The following is a 16441-nucleotide window of genomic DNA, read 5'->3' as shown; positions in this document are numbered from 1 at the left end:
TGTGAAAGCCTCTTATATATTTGTTGGTGGAAAAATGTACAAACAGCCCACCGGGCTTTGACAATACCTTAGTATCTGTGTATATATATGTAAGGTTTTTAAGAAAGATATTTTTCACCCGGGCAAAGCCGGGTACTTCCGCTAGTAGTAAATAAATAAAGCGTTAGATAACTAAATAAAGAGAAATCGCACTAAATCGATAATCGGTCCGATTTAAAGTTTAGAGACGAAAAATCGGAAATGCCTAAGTTTACCGCGGGGCCGGGGGCATGCCCACCTGCAAATTTTTTTCGTCCTAAACCCCACGGCTCGAGCGCCAAATCCCTCGCAAGCGAGCGTACGCAGAGGGACAGATGGACAGACAAAAAGTGACGTTTATAGGTTAGATACTCATCTTGGAATGTTTTGTATACGGTTTCTCGACGTTTATTTCAGTAATTTAGTTTATTGGGAATACAGTACAGTACTTATTTAAATTGTGATGTATATTTTATATGCCGTTTACCTAACTCCATTATTTAGGTAAGGATTAAATATTTAATATTGGCATTTTAGCTTTCGCACGGCACTTTCCAAGAATGTAACCTCCGCGCTATTCAAGGGGCTGCTGTATTTTCTATCCATCAGCTATAGCACAGGAGTACGGATTTCAGCAGAAACTATATTTCTGCTTTCTTGGTGTAATTACGGCCTATAGTACCATAAAAAGGCTTGGGGTTTTGGATTGTTTTTCGTTTTAGATATCTCTGCCTCTGCTCACATTCGTTGAGGATTTTTATGATTTTTGGATGGCCCATCTAAAGCTGCGTGACCAGGAGTCGGATCCTTTTCCTGTTAAATTTGGCATCTGGCCGAAATTCCCTCTGGCCCCATGCATTACATTACGTAGCATTTTCAAATAATTGTGTTTTAAGAAGCTCGCAATAGCCCTATAAAAAATGCATTTCATAGAGTAACAATGATACCATAATCGATGCCTGGTTATAGTCAAGGGATTGTCCCCTGTTGGTCAACCATGTTACGCATGTTGATGATCTGGTCATGGCTACTCAATGATATTGAATTGGAGAATCGTGTTTTGTACCTTGAGAATTCCATGACGAAATGGGGCCTTGCATATGTTCTACAAAAATATCACCTCCCTGGGAAAATTTTGACCTAAAGCTTTCATAACTGCAGGAATTCATATTCTTTGGGTCTTTCGGTTAAGTGATGTGACTTTACCGAAAGACCCAAAGAACACCTCCCTGGGAATTTAATGTCATTCAACACTGCACCTACTCAGCTCTCCATGAATAATCAGGTCGTTCTACACGTGGTGGAGGAGCTCCTATACCTGGTTAATGTGTTCACGACCAGCTTTGGTTTGGCATCCAAAGTCTCACTTCAAATTGGTCTAGCAGCATTCTTTTATTAGGCTCTGTAACACTATGTGGAAGCTGCCTGGACTTTTTTTGATACAAAGCTGTGAGTGTCCATCGCCAAGGTCTAGTCCATTGCAAAGGTCTCCTAAAAAAAACAGGCAATAGTCTACATTATAGACTGCCAATACACTCACCGAGGTTAAGAACCAAGCTACAGTCTACATTATAGACTGCCAGTACGCTCACCAAGGCTAAAAACCAGGCTACACTCTACATTAGTCGTTTTTTTTTCTTCTATTCACTTTATTTGTATTATTTTCTATCTACATGACTTTACCGAAATAACCAAAGAATATGAATTCCCGCTATTACAAAAGTTTTAAGTCAAGATCATCCCAGGGAGGTGATCTTTTTGTAGAACATATGCAAGGCCCCATTTCGTCATGGAATTCAACAGGTACAGAACAAGATTTTATAAGAATGGAAACAGTCAGGAAATTAACACTCCACATATGCAGCTGAAGTTAGATCTGTTCATCCTCGCATTCAAGCTCATCTGAGTCTGGCTTCACACCTCTAAGTTGCAAATGAACATTATTTTATACATTTCTACATAATACAAATATTCTTTTCAACAGCCTTTGCTATGTTAGCTAATTTTTCTTAAATAAATATTCCTGTCGTAGCGAGTCAACCAAAATTGTGTGTTTGGAGTTTTTGGTAAACATTCATTTTAAAGACACTAGGGTGTCCAGGCATATTTATGACCATTTGCCCTCTCATTGTGTGCCTTAGCAGCCCTTGTGATGAATTGGGGAATCTCTTTCACTATATCATTAAAATATGAATATGTATAGATGTGTAAGTCATGTGTGACTGTTTATATGCATTCCTCTGTGCCTCAATACTCACATAGATGGTGTGGACATGCTTTTCTGTCTGCAGCTGACCCTCGCTCTGCAGAATTGGCCTGATGGAGCAAAGGCACTCAGCGCAGCTCAGTACAAGAAGGAAACAATGCGACCAGCATGTAAACATCATGGATCGTACTGGAAAATTGACACAGCACCAGAGAACACACAAAGGAGAGATGCCCTTCAAGTGCAGTGTGTGTGAGAAGGCATTTTCAGATTCATCTTCTCTTAAACAACACCAGAGAACACACACAGGAGAGAAACCTTTTAAGTGCACTCTGTGTGGGAAGGCGTTTGCACAGTCATCACATCTTAAGAACCACCAGAGAATACACACGGGAGATAAACCCTTCAAGTGCAGTGTGTGTGAGAAGGCATTTTCAAATTCATCTACTCTTAGAATACATCAGAGAACACACAGGAGAGAAACTCTGCAAGTGCAGTGTGTGTGAGAAGGCATTTTCAGATTCATCTTCTCTTAAACAACACCAGAGAACACACACAGGAGAGAAACCTTTTAAGTGCACTCTGTGTGGGAAGGCGTTTGCACAGTCATCACATCTTAAGAACCACCAGAGAATACACACGGGAGATAAACCCTTCAAGTGCAGTGTGTGTGAGAAGGCATTTTCAAATTCATCTACTCTTAGAATACATCAGAGAACACACACAGGAGAGAAACTCTGCAAGTGCAGTGTGTGTGAGAAGGCATTTTCAGATTCATCTTCTCTTAAACAACACCAGAGAACACACACAGGAGAGAAACCTTTTAAGTGCACTCTGTGTGGGAAGGCGTTTGCACTGTCATCACATCTTAAGAACCACCAGAGAACACACACAGGAGAGAAACCTTTCAAGTGCACTGTGTGTGAGAAGGCGTTTGCATGGTCATGCCTTCTTAAATCACACCAGAGAACACACACAGGAGAGAAACCTTTCAAGTGCACTGTGTGTGAGAAGGCGTTTTCACGGTCATCCATTCTTAAATCACACCAGACAACACACACAGGAGAGAAACCTTTCAAGTGCACTGTGTGTGAGAAGGCGTTTGCACGGTCATGCATTCTTAAATCACACCAGAGAACACACACAGGAGAGAAACCCTTCAAGTGCACTGTGTGTGGGAAGGCATTTTTGTATTCATCTACTCTTAAACAACACCAGAGAACACACACTGGAAAGAAACCTTTCAACTGCACTGTGTGTGAAAAGGCATTTTCATTGTCATCATATCTTCAGACCCACCAGAGAACACACACAGGAGATAAACCCTTCAAGTGCAGTGTGTGTGGGAAGGCATTTTTGTATTCATCTACTCTTAAACAACACCAGAGAACACACACTGGAAAGAAACCTTTCAACTGCACTGTGTGTGAGAAGGCATTTTCATTGTCATCATATCTTCAGACCCACCAGAGAACACACACAGGAGATAAACCCTTCAAGTGCAGTGTGTGTGGGAAGGCATTTTTGTATTCATCTACTCTTAAACAACACCAGAGAACACACACAGGAGAGAAACCTTTTAAGTGCATTCTGTGTGTGAAGGCGTATGCAAAGTCATCAAATCTTCAGTCCCACCAGAGAATACACACAGGAGATAAACCCTTCAAGTGCAGTGTGTGTGAGAAGGCATTTTCAGATTCATCTAATCTTAGAAGACATCAGACAACACACACAGTAGAGAAACTCTTCAAGTGCAGTGTTTGTGTGAAAGCGTTTGCACATTCATCAAATCTTAAAAAACACCAGAGAACACACACGCATCAGAAAATCCACAAGAAGTGTAATCTGAAATCAGCTTGTGAAAGTCAAAGTGCTGCAATGACCCCATTGTTCATGAAACAAGAACCAGAAGACAATCCCAGCCTGGACACTTTGAAAGGTATCAAGGTGAAATATGAAGAGGCGAAAGTGAAATGTGAAGAAGTAACATTGAAGAGCGTAGAAGTGAAGGTTAAATTTGAAGATTCAACTCCAAAATCGGACCGTCACATAGATGGAGGCAGTGTGAAGCAGGAACTAAATTCTGACTGTGAGGCAGAGCGAGGCAACTCCCAGGAGTTTGTGGATGTGGAGGTGTGGGTGGACTTCTTAGACAATACAAAGTCAAATGGAGACCAGGTAGATGTGCAAGCTTGAGACAATTAAGCTCCAATGGATGCACCTTTGTCACAGGCCTTTCTAATGAATATAATGTGAAGTTGAACACTCAATTTCTAGGTTCAAACTGCAGTGTAAGAGTGGCCAGTATTTGTGAACCTGTGGGTTGGGGCGATCTCTAACCAGGAGTGACTCAAGTGTTTTGTATCATATCTCATCTTAGACACTCGATGGGTGCCCATAATGGGCATCTGCCCCTGTGTGCCACAAGGTGACCGTTCACTGGCCTGCATGTGGATAGGAGTTTGTAAGTCGGGGGCGATGATTGATATGCCAGTCGGATTTGAACCTTGAACCTCTGCAACAAATATAGAATGTACTACTACTTGGCTTCCCTCTACGAGAGTGCTGCACGTATAGGCCTCATCGAGTCAGAGATCAACTTGTAAATACATTGCAACGTGACGCAGTACATTTCGGTATAGTAATAAAATGTTGCCAATGTGCCCTTTGATTATTTTGAATCATTATTGAAAGAATACCTGTCTGATTTTGTACGTACATACAACATTTTGTGTATTAATGTAAAATATGGAATATGTGATGTCAGGACAAAGTATCTGTTTTGGTGGTAACCTGTACAAAAACTCACGTGAGAGCTGTTATTTTTGTGATACGGGTCAACGGGTATTTTTGTGAATCCGGACGCATCTGACTGAGGCAACTCATTGTCTTTGAAATCGGGAGCATAGTCAGATCATTCAACAGTTAAGGTATGCCACTTACAAGTTACGTATAGGAGATACATTCTCCTCAAGAACACTAATTATCATTTTGTATTACGTATACATTTTGTCGAACTGAGACTTGAAATGGACCTTGCCGATGAACATCAGTTGAAGCAAGCCGGACTGTTGTTGAGACATTGTACACCAAACCAGTCCACAGGTGGCTTGTACTGAACACATGTGTAGTGCCATAAGAGGGGAGGGGCTGCTGGGGGCTCTGGGATCCTAGGCAGATAAACCCTCGGCGCCAGGCGCTAGGATCCCAGGCACCCCAAACAGTTAAGCCCCTTGGCGCCACCAACGGGGGGGCTGTGCGTGCTCTGGGGTATCTGGGGTCGCACACAACCCCACCCCTCGTTGGGGACGAGGCATAAAAGGGCAGCTCCCTGGACGATCGGGGCCAGTTGCAGCTCAAGACCCAAGACCAGCCAGCTTAGGACCGTGGACCCCCTCCATCCCGCTTGTCCTTGTAAGGGCCGGGACGCTGTGAGGGCCAGTGGTGGGACTCTGGGACTCCCGGCTCTACGTCCTTGTAAGGGCGAGTTCAGAGGAAGCCAGATTCCAGACCCGCACCTTGGCTGGGTCGGGTCAATTAGCCTCCCCTAGGGTAATTGCAGCCGGAGGACCCCAGAGCGTAGCCAGAGTAGTGTATCTAGGCTGTGTACCTAGGCTGTAACAGAGTATCAGGACTGTTGGAGTGTTTTATTGTAATAAAGAAGATACCTCTACAAGTGTCTCCGGAACCCATTACACATGCATTCCTAAAAGTCCGTGGTATTTATAGTTTGTGTAAAACATTCCTTTGTTTCGTGTAGAGAACGTTGAATGAAAGATGTCTGCCGATCTGTTTTTTCGCAAGGAGGTACTTTAAAGAGCACATTTGAAGGCATCGTGGATTTTTGTTACAGATTTGTATTCTAGCCTAGGTTTTATTAAATTTTAACTTCTATTTAAATAAAACTTTAGATATATCTATCTGCATTGATATCCCACCTTGTTTACCACATGTTTACTTAAATATGTAGACGCTCCCTCTGAAGACGTCACCTCAAATTAACGAGTGGGTTACGTCAGGGCCTCCCCCTCTCTCTGGCTTGTGATGTCACCAAGAGCAGAACTCGCCTCCACGGAATCTAACGACTGCACTGTCTTGGAATGCATTTCCACAGTAATCAAATCTTCACAACTGCCAGGGAACACACATTAAAAACCACTGAATGTACACTTGGAAGGCATTTTGAATTGTCTTGAAACTGAAACACGCGTAAGGAGGTCTACAAGGAGCAGGGTCTGAGATTGACGTGTGAAATTTGAAGTTCCATAAGCCCATCATTTGTGATTCAAGGACCCAATAAAGATGGCAGCTGGGAAACGTCACCATTCGTGAAGGTGACCTGTGAAGGCTCTAGGGTTTGACTTCCAGGTCGCTAATGGAGCCCGAGACAAATCACAGCCATAAGTGTTGGGTAGACCTGTAACCAAGAGCATGAGACACGGTTTCCCAATGTTTATTTCAATTGTTTAGTTGATTTGGAATACAGTACGTATTTAAATTGTGATGTAAATTTTAATTGACGTTTACCTAACGCCATTAGTTGGGTAAGGCTTAAGTATTGAATATCGCGTTTTTAGCTGTCGCGCGGCATTTTCCAAGAACGTAACCTCCGATAATCAAGGAGCGGCTGTATTTTCTGTCGATCGAGTACAGCAGAGGAGTACGGATTTTTACTAGAAACTAGATCCCTGCTTTCTTGATGTAATTAAGGCCTATGGTACCCTAAATAGGCTTGGTGCTTTGGGTTCCTTGATTTCGATGTCTCTACCTCTGCTCACATTCGTTGAGGATTTTGATGATTGTGGGCAGGCCCATCTAAAGCTGCGTGACCAGGAGTTGGAACCATTTCCTGTTCAACTCGGCTTGTGACAGAAATTCACTTCGGCCCAATGCATTACATTTGTAATGTGAGGTTACACCTGGATGATGATGATTGGCTCTGCTGGCTTCAGCCCGCAACCAATGGGGAGTCGAGTTAGGGGCGTGGCCCTGGAGCCGTACATTAGCTTCGAGAAAGTTCCAGGGGTGTGGCTGAGGATTGGTTGCGGGGCATCACGTGGGCCAGGGATTAAAAGGAGCGGAGAAGCCACGCTGGTGCCGTGGTCCGGAGCCTGCCACGTAGCGGGCCCCGCAGTCTCTCTCACGCTGTCAGCCAACAGCGTGAAGGAGCTAGGGAACTGGAGGAACGAATGTGGTGGAAGCTGTGAACGAAACTGAATAAAAATTCTCAATTCACGATGTCGTCTCAACGGGGTTTATTACACATCACATAGCATCTTCGATAATTATGTAGTTTGAGAAGCTCACAATAGCTGTATAAATAAATTTCATTCGTCGCGGTTAAAAATAATACGCTTATCGATGACTGGTTATAGTTAAGGGATTATACTGGTAGGAACGAAGTGAACCAGCCTACAATAGATTATATCGTCCGTCCGTCCGATGTCCGATTACGTGTAGCAACATCGCCCCCTACTGCAAACACTTGGCAGGACCCTACAAAAACCTTAAGACTCAGTGAGGCTTTCCTGGCTAAACAAGTGTAACATTCCCTTATAATTCCCTGAGATAGTTTTAAATTAAAACATTTAAATTAAAAATTAACCCACAGCGGCCTAAAGCCTACAGCTAGGCCTAAAGCCTAGAACTAGGCCTCAAACTCTCCCTTCGTATCGTACCCCCGCCATTTCATTTTATTATAGCCATTCATTTGTGCGTTCCTACCAGCCCACCCCGCAGGGACCTGTTTCCCTGCTGGTCAGCCCTGTTGCATCTGCTGATGATCTGGTAATGGCTACTCAATGAGATGGCTGGCTGAGGTGCCATCTCTTGTTTTGCCGGACACACAGTAACAATAACAACAACCGCCATTCGCCACTAAGTGGCGGTCACGTCACCATGGCGCTTGTGCCAGGCTATGTGCACGGGGTAGACCCAGGTGCCATGGGTCGACTGACTCAGTTGACTGGCCGATGCACCATCTGTACCCCCGACTGTGCCAACACACAGTGTACACACACACACAGTGTACACGCACAGGGTACACACACACAGTTTGTACACACACAATGTACACGCACAGTGTACACGCACAGGGTACACACACACAGTGTACACACACACAGTGTACACACACACAGTGTACACACGCACAGGGTACACACACACAGTTTGTACACACAGTGTACACACACAGTTTGTACACACAGTGTACACACACACAGTGTACACGCACACAGTGTACACACACAGTGTACACACTCACAGTGTACACTCACAGTGTACACACACAGTGTACACACACAGTGTACACACACACAGTGTACACGCACAGTGTACACACACAGTGTACACACTCACAGTGTACACGCACAGGGTACACACACACAGTTTGTACACGCACAGGGTACACACACACAGTTTGTACACACAGTGTACACACACACAGTTTGTACACACACAGAGTGTACACGCACAGGGTACACACACAGTTTGTCCACACAGTGTACACACACACAGTGTACACACACACAGTTTGTACACACAGTGTACACACACAGAGTGTACACGCACAGGGTACACACACACAGTTTGTACACACAGTGTACACACACACAGTGTGTACACACAGTGTGTGTACACACAGTGTACACACACAGTGTACACACACACAGTTTGTACACGCACAGGGTACACACACACAGTGTACACACACACAGTTTGTACGCACAGTGTACAAACACACAGAGTGTACACACACAGGGTACACACACACAGTTTACACACACACAGTGACGTCACCACTCATTAACTCGTCGGCGTGAGACGCCAGGGAAAGCTGTTCCCCGCTAGTGACGTCATGTCACCAAGATATTCAATCCCACCCCCTCCACCGCGATTTTGACTGGCAGTTCATTAACATAATTTATTCATAAAAACCGTCGCTATTTCATTGCGACGGGTTCAGTAGCCAAGCCCAATCACCCCACGTGGGCCCGGCTCATTAACATAATTTATTCAATTACACAGCTGCTTGTTGGGGGAGGGATTGTGTGATGAACCCCGCTAGTGACGTCATGTCACTCCTGCTGCCGCGTGACGTCACGATATATCCGGAAGCTGCTGCACCGCGCGCGCGCTCACTGAGATCCGAGGTGAGAAGTTGACATCGTGGTGGTTGTTGTTGTTGTGGTTGTTGTTGTGGTGGTTGTTGTTGTTTACCCAGGTAGAGCCTCGCTCCGTCTCTCGTAGGGATATCAATTGAGTAGCAGCGAGTATGGAATCCATGTCCAGGTTGGAACATTACAACGCGGGGCCTAGCCATGCGGGGCCTTGCCTCCTGCCCTCGCCTGATTGCATTTGCTTTAATTCTCTGCTTAAGTTTAATTTGTCTTCATCTGGCTCACTACTTTGAAACTTTGTTTCTTTTAATTATTTCTACAGTTTATTTTTTTATCCTACCAGGTCAAGCCCACTTCAGCTGCTATACCGCACTTGTTTTCAGAAGCGACCAGCTCACAAAAAGTGGCTTATCCAAGGTTTCACTGTAATTTATATTCTTAGGTTTTTTCGGTAAAGTCACGTAGGTAAAACATCTAAATTAATGAAAATAAAACAAAAATCACGACGTTTCGGAGGCAACACAAGTCTCCGTCATCAGGTGGGAATGTCACAGCCGAATTAGCTACATCAAGTGAGGCAATGATTCAAGATGTAATCCCTTATAAGCAAGTTGAAGAGGGGGGGAGCTCATCAGAATGTGGTAGCCAATGAATGGAAACGTATCGGGAGGGAGGGGGGCGGGGCTCAAAGACAGCACGGAGTGCTCAACACATTGGGCAGAGAGGGGGAGGGGAGGCCTGTTACACATGATAGACAAAAGAACGAAAATGCCCATGTTTATACCAATGCTGGCTGAACAATGAAGAGAGTACTGTTAAAAAATAACTGGGAATGTTAACACTCGGTAAAGTAAAGTAAAATAGTGCCTGTCAGATAAGATGGTCCAAAAAGGTGTAATTAAGTCTTTTTTGCGTGGTTGATAACATCTTTCCAATGATTACTAAGTTTGTACCCATCATCACGGTAGAAATTGTCTGTTTGTATATTTGTATGGCTTCGTGTACAAACCTTTGATGGTAGCCGGGAGGTTTGCAGAGAACCTTGGTCTCGGAAAAGACAATTTCATGAGAGCCCACCGAGTTGTAGCAATGATCGGCAACGGCAGAAGAATCAGTTCTGCCGTGTTTCAGATCTGACTTGTGCTTGCGGACACGATCAGAAACATGACGTTTCGTTTCTCCAATGTAGCAATCACCACAAATGCAACTCAATTTGTAGACTCCAGAATACTGTAAGTCAGGAACGACATCCTTCACAGATGGAATCAGATCACGGATTTTATGCACTGTACTGAATCGGACTTGGATCTTATGTTTGTTTAGAATTTTGGAGATCTTTTTGGTCACGCCTGCTATGTATGGTAACGTGATGGTTTTGGTCGGAGTTTCATGTGGCTGTTTCTGTGTGGTGGGAGAGACAGCTTGGCGGATAGTACGGTCAGAGTATCCGTTCATCCTGAGGGCCCGATGTACATGTCTTAATTCACCGGTCAGGTGGTGTTTGTCAGAAATGCCATGGGCTCTGTGGTATAGCATTTTGATGAGAGAATTCTTTTGAGATGGGTGGTGATGGGAATCCGGTTTCAAGTAGGAATCTGTGTGGGTGGCTTTCCTGTAGACAGAATGTCCCAAGGATCCGTCAGGCCTCCTCTCAAACAGAATATCCAAGAATGGTAGTTTACCGTCTTTCTCCACTTCCATGGTGAATCTGATGGATGGGTGTCTAGAATTGATGTGGTCCAAGAAGTGGTTCAATGCTGGGAGGCCATGTGGCCAGATGACAAAAGTGTCATCCACATACCTCTTCCACCTGGAAGGACGCAGGGTGGATGTCTGGATGGCGTCTGATTCAAACTTTTCCATGAACATGTTGGCTATAACTGGTGACAAAGGGGAGCCCATAGGGGTACCCTCATTCTGTTTGTAGAAGGTGCCATTCCAGGTAAAATAGGTGTTGGTGAGGCAATGCCTAACCAGCGCAGGTGCATCAGAATTCAATCCATGTTGGACTAAGTCCTCAATTATTGTTAGGGTGTCCGGTACTGGGACTTTGGTAAACAAAGATACTACATCAAAGCTGACGAGGATGTCATCAGGAGATAGTACCATGTCCTTAACCATAGAGACTAATTGGGTTGAGTTGAGTACTGCCGAAGAGGTCTTGCCTGTGAAGGGGAGCAGCGTATCTGATAGAAAACGGGCTAGTTTGTACGTAGGAGAGTTTATCGTCGACACAATGGGTCGTAGCGGGGTGCCTTCCTTATGGATTTTGGGAAGACCATAGAGTCTGGGAGGTTTTGCCGCCGATGGTTTTAGAGAGGGACGTTTGCTTGGTTCGATTAGGGAAGTCGAACTCGTGATGATACTGTTGGTTTTTGTCGTTAGGCTTTTAGTGGGATTGTTTTTTATTTTGGAGTAACTCCCAAATCAGGTTAGCTGATTTCTAAATTCAACCTATCTAAGAAGAAATTAGAGCCACACATCGCAAAGCTGGATGTTAACAAGACCGTGATTAATCAGAGTAACATCCCAATTTCTGACACTCTAAAAACGGTATTGGCCAAACGACTAAATTTCGCCGTCACCCCTAAATATATACCAGTAGAGGATATGATTTCTCAGATTGATGTAGCCCTCAGAGGCATAGGACACATCCATGTGGATGTAGCAAGAGCTGAAATAGCTACTATTCTTAAGAATGCTAAGAAACCCACTAGTAACATCAGCAAAAATGAACGCTCTGAACTCGCGGACCTAAAAAAGAGAGATGATATAGTCATCCTCTCGGCAGACAAGGGCAATGCCACGGTCATCATGGATAAAGATTCATACAACAACAAAATCCTGGAACTTCTTAATGATGGGAGTTACTCCAAAATTAAAAACGATCCCACTAAAAGCCTAACGACGAAAACCAACAGTATCATCACGAGTTCGACTTCCCTAATCGAACCAAGCAAACGTCCCTCTCTAAAACCATTGGCGGCAAGACCTCCCAGACTCTATGGTCTTCCCAAAATCCATAAGGAAGGCACCCCGCTACGACCCATTGTGTCGACGATAACTCTCCTACGTACAAACTAGCCCGTTTTCTATCAGATACTCTGCTCCCCTTCACAGGCAAGACCTCTTCGGCAGTACTCAACTCAACCCAATTAGTCTCTATGGTTAAGGACATGGTACTATCACCTGATGACATCCTCGTCAGCTTTGATGTAGTATCTTTGTTTACCAAAGTCCCAGTACCGGACACCCTAACAATAATTGAGGACTTGGTCCAACATGGATTGAATTCTGATGCACCTGCGCTGGTTAGACATTGCCTCACCAACACCTATTTTACCTGGAATGGCACCTTCTACAAACAGAATGAGGGTACCCCTATGGGCTCCCCTTTGTCACCAGTTATAGCCAACATGTTCATGGAAAAGTTTGAATCAGACGCCATCCAGACATTCACCCTGCGTCCTTCCCTGTGGAAGAGGTATGTGGATTACACTTTTGTCATCTGGCCACATGGCCTCCCAGCATTGAACCACTTCTTGGACCACATCAATTCTAGACACCCATCCATCAGATTCACCATGGAAGTGGAGAAAGACGGTAAACTACCATTCTTGGATATTCTGTTTGAGAGGAGGCCTGACGGATCCTTGGGACATTCTGTCTACAGGAAAGCCACCCACACAGATTCCTACTTGAAACCGGATTCCCACCACCACCCATCTCAAAAGAATTCTCTCATCAAAACGCTATACCACAGAGCCCATGGCATTTCTGACAAACACCACCTGACCGGTGAATTAAGACATGTACATCGGGCCCTCAGGATGAACGGATACTCTGACCGTACTATCCGCCAAGCTGTCTCTCCCACCACACAGAAACAGCCACATGAAACTCCGACCAAAACCATCACGTTACCATACATAGCAGGCGTGACCAAAAAGATCTCCAAAATTCTAAACAAACATAAGATCCAAGTCCGATTCAGTACAGTGCATAAAATCCGTGATCTGATTCCATCTGTGAAGGATGTTGTTCCTGACTTACAGTATTCTGGAGTCTACAAATTGAGTTGCATTTGTGGTGATTGCTACATTGGAGAAACGAAACGTCATGTTTCTGATCGTGTCCGCAAGCACAAGTCAGATCTGAAACATGGCAGAACTGATTCTTCTGCCGTTGCCGATCATTGCTACAACTCGGTGGGCTCTCATGAAATTGTCTTTTCCGAGACCAAGGTTCTCTGCAAACCTCCCGGCTACCATCAAAGGTTTGTACACAAAGCCATACAAATATACAAACAGACATAATTTCAACCGTGATGATGGGTACAAACTTAGTAATCATTGGAAAGATGTTATCAACCACGCAAAAAAGACTTAATTACACCTTTTTGGACCATCTTATCTGACAGGCACTATTTTACTTTACTTTACCGAGTGTTACCATTCCCAGTTATTTTTTAACAGTACTCTCTTCATTGTTCAGCCAGCATTGGTATAAACATGGGCATTTTCGTTATTTTGTCTATCATGTGTATCAGGCCTCCCCTCCCCCTCTCTGCCCAATGTGTTGAGCACTCCGTGCTGTCTTTGAGCCCCGCCCCCCTCCCTCTCGATACGTTTCCATTCATTGGCTACCACATTCTGATGAGCTCCCCCCCTCTCCCCCACCCCTTCAACTTGCTTATAAGGGATTACATCTTGAATCATTGCCTCACTTGATGCAGCTAATTCGGCTGTGACGGTCCCACCTGATGACGGAGACTTGCGTTACCTCCGAAACGTCGTGATTTTTGTTTTATTTTCATTAATTTTGATGTTTTACCTACGTGACTTTACCGAAAAAACCTAAGAATATGAATCCTTGCAGTCACGAAAGCTTCAAATCTAGAATTCTCTGTAATGTGTTTGTGTGTGATATATTGTACTAGGGTGGCAAGATGTCAACTACCTCACATGGTATGCAGAATGTCGTGGGTTCGATTCCAACCCTGACGCATTTATAATTGCAGTTTACATGTTTTATTTTTGCTCTCTCTCCCTGTTGTGGCATTGATTTTTCTCCACATTTTAGAAACATTCATTTTGAGAATTTTGCTGCAATACATTTCCATATTTTAACCCACTAAGTTGAGCTATCATTTGTGTCCAGGTCGATTCTGAAAAAGAGCTATGCAGCTCAGATGGCCTCACCTGGTAAAATAAAAATAGTGTACTGTGTTTGAGGGTTTTCCAATTTAATTTCTTACTTAGCAGTTAAAGATTATGTTTCAGGAGGGTCCTGCATTGGACTGTTTGACCACCTCCAAATATATTTTGAGTTTAGGTTTGGGAGAAAAACGGAAAACCCAATGGAACACCAATGCCGACGGTGACGGCTGACGCCAGGATAGCGGCCACGGGCTCGAAGCGAGGGCAACCCGGCTCTTGTCCCAAGAAAGGAATCCGCTCCCCGCTGCCCTCCACGGTGGCGCATCGCCGGCGGGGCTGCACGTTGAGCCCCAACTTTTCCAGGCGGTCGGTACCAGCAATACACTCGTGACATAACACGCTCGACACGTATAACTCCTGGTTACTCACCTGGTGTCCGAGGCGACCCTTAAGGGTGACCCTCCCCAGCAGTCCCATCCCACTTCCACTTGCAGTGTGCAGCGCACGATCCGGGGCCTGTCGGCGGCCCACTTCAACCCCGACCACGCTGCAATGTGTTGCACTCACGAGTGACATTACCGCCCCACGCGTCCAGCAGAATCCGGGTTTGCCGCCTGTTCACCTGCCCTTCCACGAGCCACGTGGCCCCCATTATTCCTGCCACCAGCTCCCGCAGCCAGTCACCCGCAGTCGCCGCATTCTGGGGTGTTGTTGTCAATATCTGCGTGGGGGTCATTTGTTACCATTATCATGACAGTTTATTTGTGTTGGGACCACGTGGATTGCACCCCTCTGTGGTCCCCTCTTTAGGGAGGCCTTGGTGTTTAACCCTGGTGCTTCTCTCGCGCGGGCGATCTTGGGACTGTCTCTCACGAGATGCCCCCATTGGTCGCATAGATAGCACGTACGGGGAAGGGCGGTGGCTCCATAAGAGGCCCCTTGCCCACTCCCCCTTACCCTCCCAGTGCGCATTTGTTCGAGTTCTGCCTCTTATTGAGATACTCGCCTGGTTAGCCCCCCGACCATGGAGCGTAGCCCTCCCACCTCGGACTGGACTATCTCCGCTGTAGACTGCAGCTTGGTAACATTCAGGTGTACTTGGGTCACCTCCCCACATACTTGGGTTACCTCCTCACGTACTTGGGTTACATGGCCTGTGATCTCCTATGCCGGTCTGTATCCCTGCCACCCATCCTGGGATTGTCTCACGGGGTCCTGGAGGCTCCCTCGTCCCCCCCCCCTCACCGTTCGCGCGAGCTTCTCCTCTGGAAGAAGACTTGCAATGGTGTGCTCCTGTTCCAGCCGTCAGAATTGCGCACGCTCGCGAGCAAATCTCTCACACACGTGCGCGTGCTCGGCAAGGGTGTTACATGGGGGATATGGGCAGTTCGCATCTGGCTGCCACCAGGTTGTGCTTGTCAGATACTGCTGAACTTTCTCGGCGGCGAGGTCATCGATGATCTCGGCAGTGTATCCCAGGCGTACGCTCTGTGTTAGCAAGCGTGATTTATTTTAGTGTCCGCTCACTGAGATCTGAAGTGAGAAGTTCACATTGTGGTTATTGTTGTCGTGGTGGTAGTTGTTGTTTACCCAGGTAGAGCCTCGCTCCTTCTCTGTCTTGTAGGGAGGCCGCTTTGGATTGCACTACTCTTCGATTTCACATTAACATGCTAATTTATTACATTAACATCACTAGCCCCGGCCACTTCCTTATGATCCTTGGGCTACACCCATTTCAAACCTTTTACAACGGTCTGCCTCAGCAGCAGACCATGCATTTTCTAGCAGAGTGTTTTTGTTTGCTTTCTGACCACAAGTATTGTGGGTAATGCACACATGATTCCTTATTTGGAATACAGTACAGTACTTATTTCAATTGTGATGTTTATTTTAGTTGCCGTTTACCTAACCCCATTATTTAGGTAATGCTTAAGTAT

The 16441-nt window shown here is 45.3% G+C and overlaps 1 protein-coding gene across 1 annotated transcript in view; it reads left to right on the top strand.

Annotated features, from left to right (window-relative positions):
- Window positions 1–2425: 2425 nt before the first annotated feature.
- The window catches only part of LOC133361499 (zinc finger protein 721-like), a gene marked incomplete at its 5' end in the record, with an annotated part of 39061 nt that continues 25045 nt past the window's right edge, over window positions 2426–16441 (top strand). The window contains one exon of the mRNA XM_061580411.1: window positions 2426–3958. Coding sequence (XP_061436395.1) covers window positions 2426–3958 — 1533 coding nt within the window. The remainder of the gene's footprint in view (window positions 3959–16441) is intronic.

The sequence above is a fragment of the Lethenteron reissneri genome, unplaced genomic scaffold (genome assembly GCF_015708825.2).
Source record: "Lethenteron reissneri isolate LAM-NWPU_2019-01 unplaced genomic scaffold, ASM1570882v1 scaffold_112, whole genome shotgun sequence".
In the NCBI taxonomy this organism is placed as follows: domain Eukaryota; kingdom Metazoa; phylum Chordata; class Hyperoartia; order Petromyzontiformes; family Petromyzontidae; genus Lethenteron; species Lethenteron reissneri.
This window is presented reverse-complemented; position numbering and strand designations above follow the sequence as displayed.